General features: G+C 47.6%; 5 protein-coding genes across 5 annotated transcripts; 2 read left to right on the top strand and 3 right to left on the bottom strand.

Moving 5' to 3' along the window:
• Positions 1-676: 676 nt before the first annotated feature.
• B0J16DRAFT_281123 (uncharacterized protein) lies at positions 677-2,790 on the bottom strand (the record flags this gene model as incomplete). The annotated part of the gene is made up of 3 exons (XM_046123928.1): positions 1,810-2,790; positions 1,001-1,692; positions 677-859 (listed from the first exon to the last, which is right to left on the bottom strand). Coding segments are annotated over exons 1-3 (1,797 nt in total), but the record flags the coding sequence as incomplete, so codon positions are not given.
• A 380-nt stretch (positions 2,791-3,170) lies between these two features.
• On the bottom strand, positions 3,171-8,318 carry B0J16DRAFT_360633 (uncharacterized protein; the record flags this gene model as incomplete). The annotated part of the gene is made up of 10 exons (XM_046129712.1): positions 8,178-8,318; positions 8,118-8,138; positions 7,959-8,051; positions 7,742-7,925; positions 7,640-7,645; positions 7,298-7,609; positions 4,694-7,267; positions 4,240-4,579; positions 3,726-4,113; positions 3,171-3,647 (listed from the first exon to the last, which is right to left on the bottom strand). Exons 1-10 carry the CDS (start codon positions 8,292-8,294, stop codon positions 3,171-3,173), a joined length of 4,512 nt encoding a protein of 1,503 aa, XP_045990713.1. The 5' UTR covers positions 8,295-8,318.
• Positions 8,319-15,628: 7,310 nt separating this feature from the next.
• B0J16DRAFT_331560 (uncharacterized protein) lies at positions 15,629-16,031 on the bottom strand. The gene is made up of 2 exons (XM_046126603.1): positions 15,950-16,031; positions 15,629-15,887 (listed from the first exon to the last, which is right to left on the bottom strand). Exons 1-2 carry the CDS (start codon positions 15,986-15,988, stop codon positions 15,687-15,689), a joined length of 240 nt encoding a protein of 79 aa, XP_045990712.1. The 5' UTR covers positions 15,989-16,031; the 3' UTR covers positions 15,629-15,686.
• A 1,606-nt stretch (positions 16,032-17,637) lies between these two features.
• B0J16DRAFT_251640 (uncharacterized protein) lies at positions 17,638-18,084 on the top strand (the record flags this gene model as incomplete). The annotated part of the gene is made up of 1 exon (XM_046123103.1): positions 17,638-18,084. A coding segment is annotated over one exon (447 nt), but the record flags the coding sequence as incomplete, so codon positions are not given.
• A 750-nt stretch (positions 18,085-18,834) lies between these two features.
• Positions 18,835-20,091, top strand: B0J16DRAFT_315358 (uncharacterized protein; the record flags this gene model as incomplete). The annotated part of the gene is made up of 2 exons (XM_046125240.1): positions 18,835-19,072; positions 19,208-20,091. 2 exons carry the CDS (start codon positions 18,835-18,837, stop codon positions 20,089-20,091), a joined length of 1,122 nt encoding a protein of 373 aa, XP_045990710.1.
• Positions 20,092-21,893: the final 1,802 nt, after the last annotated feature.

Here is a 21,893-nt window from a genome sequence, read left to right as displayed (position 1 = left end):
GTCGATCTTCCACCCCAAAGCCAAAAAATCGATGCCATCGGCGGCTGATAATACGGTATTTCTCTCGGAGTGCTGCGGTCTCGAATAATCCCTGCTGTAACTCCCGCGCGTATATCATCCCGGCAACATGCGTTCCGTGACCTGCCTGCAGATCCCATGCGTTATCGTCAATTTCATCTTCATCACCATCCTCACCATCCCCGCCTTCTTCGCCTTGCCCAAACGAAGCGTTCAAATATCGATTCGCAATTGCGATTGCGATGTTTCTCCATGCAATGATGTTCATCCGACAGCCTAACAAGCGCTCGCTATGTTTCTGCATGATCCGTCGCAGTCGATCTGAATTCCACTTGCGTTCTTTGATCCGATCCCGCATATCCTTTCTATCCTCGTGATCGATTTCATCAACAGCCACATTATCTCCAAGCCGAACTTGCTGCGACTGCGATATCACCGACACTCTCCCATCGTCCTCTTCTTGCTCTCGTAGCTCTCTCTGCTCTCTTTCATCTTCAGTGTCTATCCGGCTCACAATCTCATCAGCCCACAAAAACGCACTACACCGATCGCCCCCTTTCACCATGCCCTGTACTTGTTGCCAAAACTCGAGCACGATCCACATATACCATATAACCAGCTCGCTCACCTCCCGCGGCAAGTATCGATGGATGATCTTTGCTGAGCCTGTCCTTCGAAAGCCTTTGTGATATAATACTACAAAAAATAGCATCATGCCATGTGCAAAAATGTTACGTATCCCTCCGTTTACTGTATTGCACATTCGGACCCCCGTTGCTTCAGTTGTTCGCATCGGCATGCCGCAAAGCGTAATCCAAAGCAAATTCAGCACTTCCCGAAACTGTTCCACGAGCCGTCCGTATGACTTTACAGCCTTCATCTTGTACGGGCATGATCCATCTGGCCCTTCCGAAAGCCACTCTTTTTGCCGTCTCTTGGATTCCAAAATCTGATTTAGCACCCAATTCTTTCCCTTCACCACCCATTCATTGCGTGAATCAGTTAAAAACGAGTAACCCACTCGAGCCTCGCTATGATCGTCCTCCATTTTAGTCCACTCGATCTTAGGCAACGCTTCCAAGTTATTATCCCCCACCATCGTCAATTCGCATAGCATTGACCTGGCTTCCTGCACAAGCGAGTGGAACATTTCGGATAAGCTGCCCATTGTGAACCTCACTTGCCGATATGTAATCTCTTCCCCTCGCCAATCGATCGTACCACCCGCTGCTGTTGCATATCGTATCTTCATCCCGTATGTTCGTGCGTCGAATATCCAGTCCATCGGTGTCGGTTCTGAGTCGTTCTTTTCTGATACCCGCGTCATAAACCGTTGTGACTTTTCCCGTACGATCCTATACATCCCCTTTGCCTCCTCGCGAGCTTCATCTTTATCCATGGTCCTCATCTTCTCAGCAACGTCCTCCTCTCGCTCATGCCATGACTGGTATAATACTAACATACGCGCCACTTTGATCACGCCTGAATACTTCGGCGTATAATCTGTCGGCTCTATCCAACCGCCGTCTTCGTTGATGCCCATGATCGCTAGTGCGCTGAGCACGATACTGTCATAGTGACTCTGTTTGAACTGATGATCGAGCATACCGATCAACATATCCAAGCATAGCCGCTCCATCTTCTCGTCAGTCAGCCCCTTCTCCCTTGCCTGCCCTGCAACAACAGCTTCAGCAGCTTCCCCAAACTCATCCCATAAATCACCCTGCCGGATAGTCAGTTTATATGGCGGTCGATCTTCGTCTTGCCGACCGTCCATACGATGCCAAATACGCAGCATTGTCATCCAGTAGCCCTTATACTGAGCCCACGACTCATCTTCCAGCCGATTATCGAATGGCTTGCTTGGCTTGATGTGAATCTCCTTCCGCTCAATCTGATACAGCGCGGCCAGTCCGACTATACTTGGCACTGCTGCTGCCTTAGCGTGATCAGCCAATCGATCGAATGTGTCGCACATCACTTGTAACACCGGCTCATCCTCTTGTAGTGGGGTGGCCAGTGGCAATAAATCCTTCTTTGCCTTGAACTTTTGCAAGTGGTCTGCCCAACCTGTCCTTTCTAGCCACGCACTTGGCTCCTTCTTCTCGTCGGCAACCTTGATCTCGTCCTCTTCGGCAGCATTGAACTTGTCGACTTGTTCTTGGTGAATTCTTATCAGTCTCTTTACAGCATCCTCTCTCGGTTCGTGGTTGATGGCTGTCTGAACCTCTGATTCATCATCTTTGCGTACTTGAAACCACCTACTCGCCCGGCGTCGCCTAAAAAATCGCTGGCAATATGCACCTTCTATCCATGGAGTCTCTCTGGGCTGCTCTAGCTTCTTTTTTATATTTCCTCCCTTCTTCCAATCATTTTCCCAACCATGCTCTTTGCGATAGTGTGCTTGTATACCACGCTGATCGGAAACAAAATAGCCACATGTTGGACAGCCTCGCATGCCCCCTCTTGGCGGTTCGAGATATGGGATCGCTTCGTTCGATGCATCTGGGAACTGGAAATCGTGCAGCTCGTCCTGTCTGCGGACAAGCCCTGGTATGGCGTCTACTGCCTTGATGATCTCGTCAATCTGATCGGCTGTAATTTTTGTATGTTTTTGCTTTAAATGCCTGGGAATCTCGTTAGCCACGCAGCCAAACTTACAAACCTTGCATATAACAAATGGTAGCTCTAGCACATGAATAAATGGTTCCATGATAGCGATACTCGTTCTCTCTTGTACGTGTGGTGTGTGTGTTGTGTGTGTGTTGTTTAGTTAACATCCCCTCTACACTTCCTACGACCATACTGCTGTTTTAATAAACAACGGCTGGGGAGCTACTTCATTTCGGCAGTCGTTGCTTTTTATCTAGTCTCCATATTTTCTAACATTGAACCACTCATGACGCTGGATACCAAACCTTATCACAACTTTCATCAAATAACAAACCTTGTCACAACGCCTCATCGTTTGATAATGAAATGGTGAAACCCTTTTAAAATTAAACTCGTATCACTTCTCTTTATTTTCATGTAAGGTTTTTCCATTTTAGCCTCGAAAATGTCAATGATGTCTACGAATGATTTTTTCAACGAGGTCTACCCCCTGTCTTCATTAGCGTACTTTCAGTTTTGGTTAGAATGTTCAATAGGGTCTAACAGACGTCGTCGCTAGATAAATGTGAGAAGCCGGCTAGAAAGCGGGTATGCGAGTGCGCCGGGGCCCAGCTGCCGTCCTCCTTGATGCCCAGCACAGCCGTAAAGTGTAGCAGCGGATTGCGATATTGCTTCCGTCCCAGCTTCTGCTTGATGCAGCTCAGATAGAAGCGACAGACGGCTCGGTCAAGTGCCTCTAACTCGGGGTTATCTAAATCGGCCTCCTCTTCGCTCCTCTTGACGATATCGGCCACAATATCGAGCTGCTGGATCATATCGCCAAGATGTCCCCACTGCTCATCCGTGAACCGGACCCCGTGCTCCTTCTGTGCCCCGGCCTGTCCTAGCGGAAAGATACGGGCACAATAGCATAGAAAGCGCTCCCAGTAGCCGCTGTACCGCTGCATCGACTCTGCCTGCTGCTTGCGCCCGAACGGTTTCGTACTCGGCTTCGTCGAGTCGATGCTGCCGAGCCACTTCAGCGTCTCATCCGGCACTCTATCCAGACGCTCTAGCCCTCGCGCCAGCTCTCGGCGGAAGCTTTCGGCCAGTACGCGCAGCCTCGCATTCGCGTCTCGGTCCTCCTGCCTCCACAGCCTCTGCTCGCTCGACCTGGGTACGGGAGATAGACCGGCTTGATAGAGCTTGAGCTTATCTTTGCCTTGCAGATGCGACGCCCACTTCATGATCTGCACCCATCGGGACTCCTGATCAACGCCGCCCGGTGCCTCCACCTTCCTCCTGCGCTCGGCGGCCGCCTCTCCAAGTTCCTTCTCGCACCTTCTCACGAGCTTCAGCAGCCCCGCGTCAGCACCAGTAGCAGCTCCGAAGCCCTCCGTGGAGTTGCTATTGCTGCTGCTGCTCCTGCTGCTGCTGCTTCTGCTACTCCTGCTGCTTCCACGGCGGCCACGGCGGGTTCGAACCACCTCAACGATCCAGTATCTTGCGTGGGGAGCCCTCCGTAGCGACTGGAGCATGACCGGCTCCCAATTGCGTCGCTGCCTGCTGCTCTTGTATCCTTCCTCAGTCTCTTCCTCCTCCTCCTCCTTCTCTTCTTCTTGACCATACCCTTCCTCCTCGTAATGCCTGGCCAGTATCTGATGCCTATCACGGTTCGATCGATCACGGGTCAGATGCCGGCAGCTCTTGCAGCTGAAGCCCGCATACGTCTCCAGCCCAGCGATCGGGGGGCTTCCGTCGGCCGGCAGCAGTGCTTCGTCACTCTCGTCCGTCGGGTCCCGGAGCGTTCGGGGTTGTGAGCCTGACGGTGCGAAAGAAGCGGCGAATGCGACAACCTCCTGCAGTTGTGCCCCGACGGTCCTGTGACAGTCGCGGTAGTGACGCTTTACCTGATCCACGCCGGGCTTGATGGCCGCCGGGCAGAGGAGGCAGAGGAGGACATTGAGCTCTTTGCAGATTAATAAGAGAATAGAGCTCCATTCAAGTACGAGTGATAATATATGTTACAACCCACATTGGTTAACCACCTAGTCCTCCACGATCCAATACCGAACACTACTACCCTTTACAAATCTCTGGAGTAATACATGTTTCCACCCTTTTTTGCCACCTTTTCTATCTTGAGGTTTACACGAGCTACAATGGTGCCTCAGGTTCGACTCGTCGATAGACAAGAAGTCACAGTAATTGCAGCTGAATCCGCCTAGCTTTGGGAGTTGTGGGACAGCCTTACTACCATTTTCTGGAAGTGGTACCTTGGTCGGATCTTGAAACGCTTGCTTATCACAAAACGATAGTATTCCCTTAAGTTTATCTCCTTTGTACTTGTGCGTATTTCGAAAGTGGGTTTCGATGCCCCTGCCAGGTCGAATGGCGCCTCTACAGAGGAGGCAAAGCAAAACCCGAGGCTCATCAAGCACATGGAGAACTCCATCCGTGACTTTAGAGTATTTCTTTCCGGTACGCACGTCTTGGGGTAGGGCCTCATTACATGTTACAGGTAAGATAAAGTCCTGCTTGTCTTGCCAACCTTCTGTTGGTATAGACTGCACATCTTCCTTGCTCATGGTTGTTAACGGTCCGCTAACCTTTCGTCTTTTTGTCAAATAAGCTTCATCCATTGGAGGTATATGGCCCGCAGTGACTTCTGTGATAATTCGCTTCCTCTTGGATGGAAATGACGTTGGGCCGATAGGTGTTCCTTCAGGTTTAAAAGGCAGGCTCTTACTTGACTGGCGCAAAAACTCATGCCAACGGACCGAAGCCCACTCGTAGCATCGTAGAAGTGATGGTTGAAGTCTGGATGGGTATGCTCCATCTAGTCCATATGTGAACCCACGCTGGAGTGGCCGATGTCCACTCTGCCAAGCGAATACAGTGTTGATATCAGCACCATCACTGCGGTCGTCATGCCTATTGAACGGAGTATACACTTCGCGAACATGCTTCTCGGTGATTGCTATAGCCAGCTGACGATACATCCGTACGTTAAACCCTTGTTGCCATACTTCTAAAGTCGCCTTTGTAACAACGTCTGTCATGTAAGACGTGGGCCAAGGCCTCCCGTTGTTATGGAACAGTAAGCGTGTCTGTAAGCATTGCAAACCTCTCTTATCGGCACCGAGTTGTTCGCGGTGTAGTAGATCAGCAAGTCGTCGAATATAGACAAGGTACTTGAACAGAACGTGACCTAGTCTGACCGGGAGAAATCGCACCACATAGAATTCGCGGTTCGTCACTCGCTTTGCTTTGTGATGGCAGATGATGTATGCCATATATCCACCCCAAACGCGCACCCCACAAGTTGTATTTAGGCCATTCTCATACTCGAGGCTGAAGAGTTCCCTGACTCGTGGTGTCTGGCCACATGCGGTATAAAGACCACCTGCAAGCTGCTCCTCCATCTTCCTGACTTGTTTCAAATACGCTGTTACAGCATGCCACTTCCAAACCCCGTCCTTAGCTAGTCCGTTTTTGCCTGCGGTATAGGCACGGGCTAAAAGGTCCAGGTATGCTAACTCCAGACCGTTCCCAGGGCAGCTGATAAAGCTGTAACCACTTTCTGAACTAGAGATATCGTCTTTGATCTTTGACAAGTCGACGTGTGGATTTACACCAAACATCAACTGATCGCACAGCGCTTCTGCTTGTGTAATAAAATGGTCTGCGAGTTTGCGGAAGTTACCCATTGTTATTTGAAAGGTGGAATGAGATACCGTCTCACTATCGTTGCTCCAGTGGAAAAGCATAGATGGTGGTTCAGTGCGTGCAATGTTGCGTCCGAAATCTCGAAGGCTTATCAGCTCTGCCAATGGATATTGTGAGCCCAGAACCATATACTTGGCTCGGACTTGATCAAAACACTCGAATTGCCCGACGTCTGGCCGTTGTGGGATACCAATAGACTTATATTCGCGTAGAGGCAATGCTCGCTCCAGGAATAATATACGCTGAATATAGATCATTGCTGACAGTTTTGAGCAGTACTGTCGAGCCAGTTGGAATCTCTGACAGTCCGAGGACAATCCAAGGATGCCGCTGAAATATATCAGCAGTGTAGAGCTTGGTTGCCCATTAAGATAACTTTCGGTATTGAGCGTAACACAAAGCTGAAACAAAAGTTCAAGGAATTGGTCAAATGCAGATGCAGCAGGATCACCTGGTATCCCTGAGGATGTATCCTGGTGAGTCCCAGCCGCATACTCATCAAAGCCGTTGTAATGTTCAGAATCATCATAATCGCTCTCGCGATCCTCGTCATCTTCGTCGTCATCAAGCTCCCAAGCCTCAATATTCTCGTCATCTGTCTCACCGTCCTCGGTACCGTCTTCTGCATCTGACTCCTGACAAGGTCGATTATTAAGAGAACCCTTAATAAATTGGCCGCCTATGACACTAGAGCATGTTCCTGCTAGGGGATTTCCTTGCCTCTCTATGACTGGCCAAGTCCCTTTCGTCAAGTCAACGTAGTTCCAAATGCTATGCCCCCAAATGTAATCTAACTGGGTAACAATGTCGGGCTTCATTTTCACGTTGACCATTTCTCGACGAGAGTCATCCAACATTCGGTAAATGCGCAGGACAAAAGCCAGGAATTGCTTTTGAGTCCTTCTATATCTGATCTCGCTACTCCTTTCTACAACAAGCTTGAAAGCTAACTCCCGACGGCTCTGCAGTCTTGAGCTAAGCAGCCAGCAGAGAAGATTGTGACTTGTAGCGCGAACCGTATCCTCACAACGGTTCATCACAGAGTCAAGTGCTTTCATAATGAATGAAACCTTCTGTTCATCCTTTCGTGGACTTATAAGGTCCTGTGCACCGTCTAAGGTGCCTTGTCCCAGAGTATAGTCGTTGTCGAGAGAGTGACGGTCAGGTAATCTGGTCAACGCTCGCAGAATATCTCGACGTGAATCCCGATAGATCGACGGCCATTGCGTCCTGTCTAGCCACAAACTTGTAGCAGGGAATGTATTAGTGCCTGCGTTATTTGCGGTTGCTCGTGGCTGACTTAAAGCTTCCCGATATTAAGTGTCCCGCTCTATAACTTGTTGTAGATGGAAAGATGCCGCGGGTGTTAGGGTCTAAAGCGTTCCTTGTGGCTTCTTAGAACTAGATTTCGCTCCTGGTCTGTTCGCCTGTTCCTTTATCCCTATGTCGACCTGGAACCATTTGCTACCTTCACGGGAAGGAAAGAATCGTTGACACGCGACATGTTCCTCCCATGGTAGCTCGTAAGCGGATGCAGGGCAATTTGGTGCTGGTCTTCCCCTGCCTCGTGGGTTTATCCAATGGTGCTTTTCACTGTAGTGTTTTTGTATCTTTTGGACGCGACGAAGAATATGGCCACAAGCACGGCATTTTAAACCATCTGGTTTTGGCGGCGCAAGATACGGGATGGGTTGAATTATATCCGTTGGGTACTGTAAGTAGTGACGTAGATTGTCCCGACTGTGGATAATATTCGGAATCTGTTTTATCTTCTCTACCAGCTCCTGTCGACACTCTGGCTGTATATCGCGATGTCGTGTTCTCAGATGCGTAGCAACCTCATCGACTATAGAGGCGAACCCACAAACCTGACACACGAGAAGACGGTATGTAGAGAGAAGAACGTAGGGATAAATTGCACTGCATGGTTCAGGTTGCAAGTTTGAAGCTGTCATAGTGACTTGGTGACTAGTAGTAAGATCTGAATGAAGATGGTTCTTTAATTAACAACGAGAGTATCTAGTAGTATGATGTTACCCCCCACAGCACTTTACGCGAAAGGACGTGACGCGTTCTGTGGCAAACCCCTGACCGGCCCCTGTTCTGATCAGCACTACTATTCCCGTATATAGTACAACATTAAATCAACTCTACACCCTGGCAATAAATCAACCCTACTAGGGTTAAAGTGGGTCAATTAAATCAACTCTACTAGAGTTGATTTTGGACTGTAGCACTAGGGTTAGGACCAGAGCACCAATGAGATGATAAAGCGCCCCTGCCATCGCTGAAAGTGGAGTCGCGGCAGTCTCGCCAAGTAGCCCCTTTCAAGTGAAAGAGGAAAACAGGGATAACGGCCCAATCAAGACGCGTCAAAGTCCTTTTTCACTTGAATTTGGAGCTGGAATAATGATGTAGCCCACAAGGACTTTAGCACCTTCTTTGCCGAGTTCCAGCGCCTCGCCCTAGAAGGAGAAATGTCAGAAGAAGCCCTCCCTACCCTCTTAGAACAAGCAGTGTCCCGAGAACTTCGCGGGATGTTAGTACACAACCCGCCGCCTAGCTATAAGTATCACGCCCTAGCCGCATTCTTACAAGACTTAGAGAACCGGCGACGCCGTTTCGCAACCGACCCGCAACCGGCTCCTCGAAGGGCTAATGCCCCCCTGAAAGAGTACTCCTCAGCGTCCAGAAGGAAGTCCCCGTCGCCCCGAAGGGGAAGAAGCCCCCCCGAGAACCGCCAGCCAGCCGGAGACCCCATGGACCTAAGTAACCAACGTCGCTATAACCGCCCGAACCCGCGACGGGACAATAACCAATGCTTCCGCTGCGGCTCTTCTAGCCATTACCTCCGTGACTGCCCTGAACCTGATACCCGCCCCGCCAGATTCCGCCAAGCAGCCATCACTTACAGCCTTCCCCGCACCAGCCGACGATCCTCGCCCCGGTCACCTGTCTCTAGCCGATCAGACTCCCGTAACTCTCGAAGAAACCAGGAAAACGGAGTGAGCCTGTCTTAAGTCGGCGCCAGGCTCCTGCCTTTACACCTACCGCACTGAAAATCAAACTGTCTGCCGCCTCTGTCCATGGAATCCCGATAGAAACTGAGAGCAATCAACGCTCTAACCTTATGATACTGCCTGCCAGCCTGAGTATAGCTGGAAGAAACCTTATACCCTCCTATGCTATGACCGATAGTGGAGCGGAGGGCAAGGGATTTATAGATGAGAGCTGGGCGAAGTCCCAGAAGCTACAGTTCCGCCCCCTGAACCGACCTTTTGAGATAGAAGTGTTTGATGGCCGACCAGCTGAGAGTGGACGAGTCACTCACTACGTCCGGGCCGGACTCCGTATTGCTGACCACTACCAGAAGAGCATGATTTTCTATGTAACCCAGTTAGCCAGCTACCCAATAGTCTTAGGGATGCCCTGGCTAAAACAGCATGACCCGCAGGTGGGCTTTGCAGCCCACACCTTCACCTTTAATAGCCCGTACTGCCAGAGGTTCTGTAACACGCCCACGAGGCCGGCGAAGATCAAAGCCCTACAGACGGTCCCGAAGAAGTTCCTCCGTCGAGTGGAACAGAATATTCCGCCCAGCCTCCGACAGAAAGACATCCTGCCGATATCCCTGAAAGCCGTAAAGCTATACAGCCAGAGGAAACGCTGCCATTTCTTCACTGTTACCCTGGAACAGATAGACCGAACCCTGCAGAAGGACAACTGTAAGGTTAACCTGCCAGAAGAGTTGCTTGAATTCCAAGATGTCTTCTCACCGAAGGAGGCAGAGAAGCTGCCTCCACATAGAGTAGGAGACCACCACATTGAACTGACACCCGGATCAAAACTGCCTTTCGGACCCCTATATGGCATGTCCCGGAACGAACTGACAGCCCTACGAGAATGGCTTGATGAGAACCTACGGAAAGGGTTTATCAGGCCAAGCTCCTCCCCCGTGGCATCCCCTGTGCTGTTCGTAAAGAAGCCAGGAGGAGGACTACGATTCTGCGTAGACTACAGAGCTCTGAACAATATTACGGTTAAGGACCGATACCCGCTGCCTCTGATTAAGGAATCCCTGAATAACCTGTCCGGAATGAGATACTTCTCTCGTATCGATATTGTATCCGCCTTCAATAACCTGAGGATTGAGAAGGGCCAAGAGTACCTAACGGCCTTCCGCACCCGTTTCGGTCTGTATGAGTCCCTGGTAATGCCCTTCGGCATGACAGGAGCCCCGGCAACATTTCAGCGCTATATTAATAGCACCTTACGAGAACACCTCGATGTCTTCTGTACCGGTTACCTGGATGATATTCTGATTTACAGCCGAACCAGAGAGGAACATATTGAACACCTGAAGGCAGTTCTGCAGAAGCTTAGGGACGCTGGTCTCTTTGCTAACCCCGCTAAGTGCGAATTCCTAGTGCCCGAGACGAAATTCCTCGGACTTATCGTCGGCCGGGATGGAATCAGAATGGACCCTGCCAAGATTGAGACCGTTAAGAACTGGAAGACCCCGTCCTGCCTGACAGACGTGCAAGCTTTTACCGGATTTGCGAACTTCTATAGGAGGTTTATCCGAGACTTCTCAAAGCTCACCGCACCTATGAACCGCCTGACACAGAAAGACGTCCCGTTCGTCTGGGACGAGGAATGCGAGGCAGCCTTCAAGAAACTGAAAAAGGCATTCACGTCGGCCCCGATCCTGCGTCCATTCGACTGGACTAAGGATGTTATCCTCGAAACCGATGCCTCCGATTACGTATCCGCTGGTGTACTATCACAGCCCGACGACGAAGGACGGTTACACCCGGTGGCCTTCTTCTCTAAGAAACATACAGCCACTGAGTGTAACTATGAGATCTATGATAAGGAACTGATGGCAATTATCCGCTGTTTCGAAGAATGGAGACCCGAACTGGAAGGAGCACCCTCGCCGATCAAAGTGATCACGGATCACAAGAACTTGGAGTACTTCACGACCACGAAGCTACTGAACCGCAGGCAAGCCCGATGGTCCGAGTTTCTGTCTAGATTCAACTTCAAGATTACGTACCGACCCGGAAAGCAGGGAGTGAAACCCGATGCCCTGACCAGGAGGTCAGAAGATCTCCCTAAAGAGGGGGATGAGCGCCTAGCGCACCAGAGTCAGATCGTCCTGAAGAAAGAGAACTGGCAACTCCCACCCCTAAGGGTCAAAAGAGCCCGCATCCGACAACCAATACAACAAGGCCAGCCCGTATCAGAAGAACCAACTCTCTCTATAGAGTTACCAGAAGAGATCAGCCGTCTGCTGGACGAAGGATACCAGACCGACGAGGACCTACAGTCAATACTACGAGCCCTGAAGGAAGGGGCCCCGCGTCACCCGAAGATCACAGTCGCCGAATGCAAGGTAGTACAAGAGAGACTACTGTACCGAGACCGCATCTATGTTCCGAACTACGATCCCCTAAAGACTGCACTCCTGAAGGCCTGCCACGAACACCCTATAGCAGGACACCCAGGCCGCGCCCGCACTTACGACTTACTCTCCCGCGACTACTACTGGCCCGGAATGCTGTCATTCGTAGAACGATGGGTCAAGAACTGCCATACCTGCCGAAGATCCAACCCTGCCCGAGACGCCAGACAGGGCGTCCTGAGACCCCTGCCGATACCTGAACGAGCCTGGCAGCACATCTCGATGGACTTTATTACCCACCTGCCGCCCAGCGACGGATATAACGCTATCCTAATCATAGCCTGCCGCCTGACTAAGATGAGACACATTATTGCCTGCAAAGGAACCTGCGACGCTGAAGATACCGCCCGCTGCTACCTGCGAGAAGTGTGGAAACTCCATGGCCTCCCACAGACTATAGTATCAGACCGAGGACCCCAGTTTGTAGCCGAGTTCTGGAAGAAGCTTACCCAGCAGTTATCCATTAACTCACTACTGTCGACCGCCTTTCACCCTGAGACAGATGGACAGACCGAACGGCTGAATGCCGTACTGAAACAGTACCTGAGAGCTTATGTGTCCTATCTGCAAGACGACTGGAACAGATGGCTTCCCTTGGCCGAGTTCGCTGCGAACTCTCTGAAGTCAGAAACGACCGGCATGTCCCCGTTCTTCGCGAACTACGGGTTCCACCCCAGAATGGGCTTCGAGCCTACAGTTACCGTCAGAGGAACCCCAGCTACGAGAGACGCTGAGCGGTTCGCCCAGACCATGAAGGAGATACTGGAGTACCTACGATCCGAGAGTACCGCAGCACAGGCCCGCTATGAGGAACAAGCGAACCGTCACAGAAGACCTGCCAGAACATACCAGGAAGGAGACCTTGTCTGGTTAGATGCCCGGAATATCAAGACTCTGAGGCCGCAGAAGAAACTGGACTGGAAGAATATTGGCCCGCTCAAGATAGCCAAGGTTATCTCCCCGTATGCTTACCGACTGGAACTGCCCGACAGCATGAAGATACACCCCGTGTTCCACACGAACCTGCTCAGACCCGCTGCCGATAACCCGTTGCCTGGCCAGAACCTAGAACCTCCCCCACCCGTCGAAGCTGAAGGAGTAGAGGAATGGGAGGTTGAAGATATCGTGGATTCCCGATGGGATAGGCGAGGCCGAGGAGGCCGCCCCAGACTGAAGTACACAGTGAAGTGGGCCGGCTACGCCGACCCGACAGAAGTCCCTGCTGCGTACGTAGAGAACGCCGCGGAGATCATGGCAAACTTCCACAGGAGATACCCCGATAAGCCCGGACCGCAGTAACCCATCTCAACGGAGCTCGATGCTAGAGAGGGGGGTACTGTCACAGCTCAAGACCAGATCTGCCTACCCTGTACCTGAAGATGGATGAGATCACGTGGCGATAACGTTATCGCCGCAACTTTAGTTCGCCGACTCGATAGATCTTGAACGTAGCTCCTTGAGCTACGTCTTGTTAATAGAGCCTGACCTGCCTGCAGTGCCTATCCGTAGCAATAGACTGTATCCTGACCCGAGCATCCCCGTCCACCTGTATACTGAACCCCGACCGTGACAAAGGTTATTTTATTTAAATATTTTCTATAGCTAAGTAAACTATTTTTCCCTCTTTAAAGGTTAAACCCTTTACTTTTTTTATAGGGAATTGATACCCGCGCATGACATTTTTACTACCCGCGCATGACTTTTAAACCGCTCTAATTGGTTAAAAAACTACCACCCCACTACTACTTTTCTTATCCCTGTAAGGAACAATCCTCCCTAACAGTCCTACTACCTCTGTAGAAAAGAGGCTATTACTACTAGATCTAGTTTAGTATAAATAATATATTAAGGGGATTACCAATTTACTTCTGGCGCAGATAAATATAGTTCTATAAGATTCCTTAATTTAAACCAATAGGTAATATTAATCTATCTATAATAACTCCCACTGACTTCTCGTTCTTCGTACACTTGCCTGCACTCTCTGCCCACTTGCGCGAACACCTGTAGTATTCCCAGCCCCGACGTAAATTGTATCACTAGTCTCTTGGCTCTTACTCTCTCGTGCTAGAGTTGACTTATTTCGGCTTCCAGGTGGGCGGCCACGCTTTCTCTTTTGGGATCCAGGCTCTTGAGACTGAGATACTTGTGGCTAAGATGCCAAGGCCTGACTGCTCTGCTGAGATACTGCGAAGGGCATAAGATATGCTGGTACTCCCTGCTTCGTATTCTTCGGCCGCCCTCTGAGAGATGTAGCAATCTTTGGATCAAGTATCCTACGATATGGATCTCGAGATGATGTCTCACGAAGTCGCCAACGAGGGTGAATATCCCACTTCGTAAAAGCTTCTGTACTGTATACACGTGACTGAACTGTATGGTAGCATGGTATACCAAGCTTAGTTGAGATAGAACACTCATCTGTACATGGATCAAGCGGCCTAGGATTAGGATTCTTTCCAGTAGGCAGTGCCTTACGTGCTAGTCGGTATTGAATGTTGATAAGCTTCAGACACTTTGATGATGCAATAGACCGAAGCTCCCCTAAGTAGTCAGAGCTTGACCCAAGGAACTCACGATCTCAAAGAACCTCATTATTCCCACAAGCATCTTTAAAATCACGCTCTTGATCATACAGCATGTCCTACATTGCTTGCCCCCGGTTGTGAAGATGGCCCATCCCATTCAAGAGGTAGCTCTTGATATTGTTATTGCTTGCCTCTGTACCTGAGGTCACACGGATGCCATAGTTTGGGTATTTGCGAATAAAGCAACGTGCCCATTGAGCACGGAACGGCATATAAGTGTTAAAAAGATACCGTAGGATAGGGCGTTAATCATCAAACTCTTTACAAAGAGCAATCCACACTTTCTTATGTGCTTCTTCAGTCTCTGCAAAGAGAACCTGCTTCCACATCTGGAGAACACCCTGATAGGTATGAGGAACCTCAGAGGAGGTTTCAGCAGATATAAGTGCGCGGTCATGTAGAGTAAGAGTAGCTTAGGGCTCAGCAGGTTCATCTGCATTACTAATATCCGAGCTACTACTATTCTCTGCGTTCTTAACCCACTTCTGCTTTAACCAAAGAAGAACGTTTAAGTTAATATGGTGAATATAGAGCTGTTGCTAGACCTTAGCAAATTGGTCGTTTAGGGCAGCCTTCATTAAGTTATCAAAGTCCGTAATAATAATAGCTGGTTGTTGTATTAAGTGCTGCAATAGGAGAGTAGAAATACTCTCAGCTAGAAACTGGAATCCATCTTATCGCTTATTATCAATAAGACCAAAGGCAGCATTAAATACTGTGCCAAGATAGGTCTGCCCAGTTACTTAGAAGAGGGGGAGCTTAAAGCGGTTAGTATTGTATGTGTTATCAAAGCTGATTACCTCCGGAAATCGCTTCTACATCTAGATACAGTAGGGGAATGTCCAGACAAGGCCCAGAAGGCAGTTAGGCTCATCTAGTGACCACTTGACAACATAAGGAATCTCTTTCTTATTAAATTCCTTAAGTAATGCAGCAGTAGATGCATAGCCTCCAAGTACATCTTAGGTTACTAGAGCCCTGGCATTATAGATATCCCGCTGTGTAAGTATTAACTCAGGATGTTCTTGTTTAATAATAGCCCGTATATCTCGTGCTCGAATCCCAACTCGTTAGCTTATAGATTTAATAGTTGCCTATACTAGGGAAGCAAGGCAGCAATAATATAGATAAGCTAATAGAGTTTCGCTTGGAGGATGATTATAGGTGTAATATTCTATATCGTTGTGTTAACGGAGAAACCACTTACCCTCCTTAAGAGCCTCTGCAATAACTACCCACTTACACCTACACTTTCGTAACTTCCTCTGACGGAGGCCAGAGCCTTTGCTTGGCTAAGGTTCCCCATATCGATCACATCGAATAGAATATCGTATCAGCCGTCCCTTGTAAGAGTACTTATTATACTTTGCTATACTAAAACCATGCTCTTTTGCGAAGAGCTGAACGTCCTTAAAGAGAGCCTCGGCCGAGGCGACTGGGTTGCCTGGGATTGGAGGATTCGGTATTTCGTCTGGAGGTGGGGACTCGGATTGCTGCGAAGGAGAGCTTTCGATTAGGATAGGCAAAGAGGGAGCAGGAACCAAAGAGTGCTGACTTTCGCAAGGAGAGTATGGTAGAGGCGAGCTATATTCATCTGTGTTTAAAGGAGACCATCCCTATCTTTGCCGCTATTTGCGTACATTCTCGAATGCTTAGAGGGATTCCCTTGTTAACCTTCGCTCTTCGCTAATAACATGTCAGACTAGCCTTAAGGTACGCTGGAATTCTTCCTTAGTTGCTGTAGGTAATAATATTACTTCCGGCGAGCTGCGAGGAGAGTCTTGGAAGGGATCGGTTTCTAGTCCAGGAATAGGTACTTAACAAATATTGTCTTAACGCATTCCACGCGGAAAGTCATTGCAGAGGGTTATTGCGTAATTATATTGGAGCTTAAACGATAAGTTAAGTGTAGAACAACGAGGCAATGGTATAGTTAAGAATTAATTAGGGATTGCAGCAAAGATATTATCCAGCGCATCAATATCCCTAATGCCATAGAATTGGCTAACACTAGGTGTACTGCTAGTAGCGGATGTTGGTCGGCTTCTTTGAGAAGCAGCATAACGCTGATAAGGCGGCGGCGGGTTCGTAAGAAGAGGCGGGCGAAAGTTATGTTGTTGGCTAAGTTGGACGCGTTGGCTATTGAGTCGGACGCGTTTTGAAGGCGGCTCTGAGGTATGGAATGACTGAGAGTCGGATTCGTAGCTTTGGCTACGCGTAGAGACCATTGTGATACTAAAGTTTTATGTTAATAATGGATATCTGATGATGATATAGCGTGAACTTCGTCAGGAGGGTAGGCTATAAGGAAGGGTAATTGGCTGATGTATGAGTAATTATGGAAGGAACAACTGGTTGAAGAAGAAGAGTCAAGGTACACTAACAAAAATGGGTCTTAGCCAATTAGAGTGGTTTAAAAGTCATGCGCGGATAAGATCATACGCGGGTAGTAAAAATATCATGCGCGGGTATCAATTCCCTTTTTATATTATAGTATTGTTTTATTCTTTCTTTAATAAAGGGAATTGATATAGACGCATGACACTTTTACTACAGACGCATGACCTTACAGACGCATGACTTTTCAAGCGCTTTAATTGGCTAGGCCCCGTATTTGTTAGTACACCTTGACCCTTCTTCTTCAATCAGTTGTCCCTTCTGTAGTTTCTCATACATTAGCTAATCAGCCAGCATAATTACCATTGATCACCCTTGTAGACTACCCTCGCGACGAAGTTTACGCTACATCATCATCACATATCTATCATTAACCACTACTTTAGTATCACGATGGTCTCTACGCGTAGCCAAAGCTATAACTCTGACTCTAAGTCGTTCCATACCTCAGAGCTACCTCAAAAACGCGCCCGACTTAGCAGTCAACGCGTCCAACTCAGCCGACAACACAACTTTCGCCCGCCTCTTCTTACGAATCCGCCGCCGCCTTATCAGCGTTATGCTGCTTCTCGAAGAAGCCGACCAACATCCGCTACTAGCAGCGCGCCCAGTGTCACCCAATTCTATAGCGCTGGGGATATTAATGCGCTAGATAACATCTTTACTGCAATCCCCGATTGATTCTTAACTATACCATTGCCTCGTCATTCTACACTTAACTTATCGTTCAAGCTCCAATATAATCACGCAATAACCCTGCGCAATAACTTTCCGCGTGGAATGCGTCAAGATAATATTTGTCAAGTACCTATTCCTAGACCAGAAACCGATCCCTTCTAAGACTCTCCTTGTAGCTCGCCAGAAGTAATATCGCCACCTACAGCAACTAAGGAAGACTTCCAGCGTACCTTAAGACTAGTCCAATATATTATTAGCAAAGAGCAAAGATTAACAAGGGAATCCCTCCAAGCATTCAAGAATGTACGCAAATGGCAGGAAAGATGGGGATGGTCTCCTCTAAATACAGATAAGTATAGCTCGCCTCTGCCATACTCTCCTTGCGAAAGTCAGCACTCTCCAGTTCCTGCTCCCTCTTCGCCTATCCTAATCGAAAGCTCTCCTTCGCAGCAATCCGAGTCCCCACCTCCAGACGAAATACCAAATCCTCCAATCCCAGGCAACCCAGTTACCTCAGCCGAGGCTCTCTTTAAGGACGTTCAACTATTTGCAAAAGAGCATGGCTTTAGTATAGCAAAGTATAATAAGTACTCTTACAAGGGACGGCTACTACGATATTCTATTCGATGTAATCGATATGGGGAACCTCAGCCAAGCAAAGGCTCTGGCCTCCGTCAGAGGAAGTCACGAAAGTGTAGGTGTAAGTGGGTAGTTATTGCAGAGGCTCTTAAGGAGGGTAAGTGGTTTCTCCGTTAACACAACGATACAGAACATTACACCCACAATCATCCTCTAAGCGAAACTCCATCAGCTCATCCATGTTATTACTACCTTACTTCCCCAGTACAGGCAACTATTAAATCTACAAGCCAACAAGTTGGGATTCAAGCACAAGATGTACAGGCTATTGTTGAACAAGAACATCCCAAGTTAATACTTACACAGCGGGATATCTATAATACCAGGGCTCTAGTAACCCAAGATATACTTAGAGGCTATACATCTACTACTGTATTACTTAAGGAATTTAATAAGAAAGAGATTCCTTATGTTATTAAGTAGTTACCAGATGAGCCTAACCGCCTTCTGGGCCTTATCTGGATATTCCCCTACTATATCCAGATATAGAAGCAATTTCCGGAGGTAATCAGCTTCAATAACACATACAATACCAACCGCTTTAAGCTCCCCCTCTTCCAAGTAACCGGGCAGACCTATCTTAGCACAGTATTCAATGCTACCTTTAGTCTTATTAATAACGAGCAACAAGATGAATTCCAGTTTCTTGCTAAGAGTATTTCTACTCTTTTATTACAGTACTTAATATAATAACCAGCTATTATTATTACGGACTTTAATGACTTAATGAAGGCTGCCCTAAACGACCAATTTGCCGAGGTCCAGCAACAGCTCTATATTCACCATATCAACTCAAACGTTCTTCTCTGGTTAAAGCAGAAGTGGGTTAAGAACGCAGAGAATAGTAGTAGCTCGGATATTAGTAATGCAGATGAACCTGCTAAGCCCCAAGCTACTCTTACTCTACATAACCGCGCACTTATATCTGCTAAAACCTCCTCTAAGGTTCCTCATACCTATCAGGGTATTCTCCAGATGTAGAAGCAGGTCCTCTTTGCCAAGACCGAAGAAGCACATAACAAGGCATAGATCAATCTTTGCAAAGAGTTTAACAACCAGCGCCCTATTCTACGGTATCTTTTTAGCACTTATATGCCAGTGCGTGCTCAATGGGCCCGTTGCTTTATTCGCAAATATCCAAACTACGGCATTTGCGTAACCTTAGGTACAGAGGCAAGCAATAATAACATTAAGAGCTACCTCTTAAACGGGATGGGCCATCTTCACAAGCTAGTGCAAGCAATGCAGGACATGCTGTATGATCAAGAGCGTGATTTTAAAGATGCTTGTGGGAATAATGAGGTTCTTCGAGATCGAGAGTTCCTTAGGTCAAGCTCTGACTACTTAGGGGAGCTCCGGTCTATTGCATCATCAAAGTGTCTGAAGCTTATCAACATCCAATATCGACAAGCACGTAAGGCACTACCCACTGGAAAGAATCCTAATCCTAGGCCGCTTGATCCATGTACAGATGAATGTTCTGTCTCAACTGAGCTCGGTATACCATACTGCTATACAATTTACTTACGTGTATGCTCTACGGAAGCTTTTACGAAGTGGGATATTCACCCTCGCTGGCGACTCCGTGAGACATCATCTCGAGATCCATATCGTAGGATCCTTGATCCAAAGATTGCTACGTCTCTCAGAGGGCGGCCTAAGAATACCAAGCAAGGAGTGCCAGCAGATCTTACACCTACGGTAGTATCTCAAGGAAGCGGTCGGGCCTTTGCATCTCAGCCACAAGCATCTCAGTCCCAAGCGCCTGGGTCCCAAAAGAGAAAGCGTGGCCGTCCACCTGGAAGCCGGAATAAGTCAACCCTGCAAAAGGAGAGTGAGAGCCAAGAGACTATCGCCAGTCAAGGGATCACAAGGAGTCAAACTATTTATGTTGGGGCTGGAAATACCACAGGTGTGCGCGCAAGTGGGCAGAGAGTGCAGGCAAGTGTACGAAGAACGAGAAGTCAGTGGGAGTTATTATAGATAGATTAATATACCTAATTGGTTTAAATTAAAGAATATTATATAAGTTCATATATCTATATAAGGATGAAATCAGTAATCCCCTTAATTGACAGTTGATTAGACTTAGCAATGATCTCTTTTCTACAGGGGTAGTAGGATTATTAGGTAGAATTGTTCCTTACAGGGATTATAAGAGTAGTAGTGGGGCAGGACTTTTTAAACCAATTAAAGCGCTTGAAAAGTCATGCGTCTGTAAGGTCATGTCAAAACTTGGTTACCCTGGAACGCACCGCGAATCCGGGAAACGCACTGCGTTGTCTATTTCCGCAAAGTCACATGACTAGATAAATCCCAAATAGGCATAGCCTAGATCCGTCCCTAAAAGAGGGGAAGCCGGATACAGATTACATCAATCAAGCAACAATTAATGCCATCAGCAATTTGACAGATACAGATTACATCAATCAAGCAACAATTAATGCCATCAGCAATTTGACAGGTCATGCGTCTGTAGTAAAAGTGTCATGCGTCTCTATCAATTCCCTTAATAAATTTTATTTTTATTTTTATTTCTTTATATAGGCTTCTTAGTTTATTTACCTTTAAGATAGTAGTAACATTAATTATTTAAGTATTTTATTTACTAACGTAGTTTACAAGCAAGTTGGCCACCCAAGCAAGTTAGCCAAAAATCCCCCACCTTACATTAATACTATCAGATCAATTAAATCTCAACCACCACAAATGTCACAGCCTTTAAAAGAAGCTCGACTTTATCTTGCTCTTCAAGCCCTTTAAGATGACCCTAAATTAAGTATCCGACGTGCCGCTGAGATATACAAGGTGAATTGTAATACTCTCAGCAATCGGAAGAAGGGTAAAAAACCACAACGCAAGATTATGTTAAACCTACGTAAGCTATTAAAGCTAGAAGAAGAGACTGTCCTTCAGTATGCTCTTAATCAAGATTCGCAAGGATTTCCTTGCCAGCTCTCTATTATTAAAGATATTGCAAATCAACTACTTGCTAACCGTAACGCGCCACCTGTTGGCAAGCACTGGGCTAACAATTTTATTAATCAGCAACCAGAGCTCAAATCGCATTACAATCGGAGATATGACTATCAGAGAGCCTTATGTAAAGATCCCACCACTATTCGCAATTGGTTCAAGCTTATAGAGAATACAATTGCAAAATATAGTATTCAATTAGATAATATCTAGAACTTTGATAAGACTAGCTTTATAATGGGCATAATATTAACCGGAAAAGTTATTACAAGTGCAGAGAGGCGTGGAAGGCCAAAATCAGTCCAGCCTGGAAATCGAGAATAGGTTACTGTAATTGAGGCAGTCAGCGCAGAAGGTCAATTGATCCCGCCGTTCATTATAGTAAAAGGCAAGAGATACCTTCGCAGCTGGTACGAAGAAAGCAACCTCCTGACCGATTAGGCTATTGCATTAAGCCAAAATGGATGGACCAATAACCAGCTAGGTCTCAGCTGGCTAGAGCACTTTAATAAGCATATAACTAACCGATTAACTGGTCCCCATCATCTTCTAATCCTTAATGGTTACGAAAGTTATTAGTTAACCAAATTTACAGTATATTGCAAAGAGAAGAATATTATCCTGCTTTATATGCCATCTCACTCCTCTTATTTACTTCAGCCTCTTAATGTAGGCTGCTTTAGGCTACTAAAAAAGGCCTATGGTTAAGAAATTAAAGGTCTTATAAGACGGCGCAGAACTCATATTACTAAGACCTAGTTCTTTCCTGCCTTTCATGCTACCCACCAAGCTACTATTATAACAAGAAA

The sequence above is a fragment of the Fusarium flagelliforme genome (assembly GCF_020744385.1).
Source record: "Fusarium flagelliforme strain FIESC 12 MPI-CAGE-AA-0113 chromosome Unknown B0J16scaffold_1, whole genome shotgun sequence".
Taxonomy (NCBI): domain Eukaryota; kingdom Fungi; phylum Ascomycota; class Sordariomycetes; order Hypocreales; family Nectriaceae; genus Fusarium; species Fusarium flagelliforme.
Note: the sequence above shows the minus strand (reverse complement) of the source record. Positions and strands in the feature narration are given on the sequence as shown.

Excerpts from the sequence above, each read along its gene's own strand:
- B0J16DRAFT_331560 (XM_046126603.1), bottom strand. The coding sequence starts at position 15,988 with ATGAATATAGCTCGCCTCTACCATACTCTCCTTGCGAAA. Across the intron at positions 15,888-15,949 it reads ACCATACTCTCCTTGCGAAA|CAATCCGAGTCCCCACCTCC; the intron begins GTCAGCACTCTT and ends TCTCCTTCGCAG.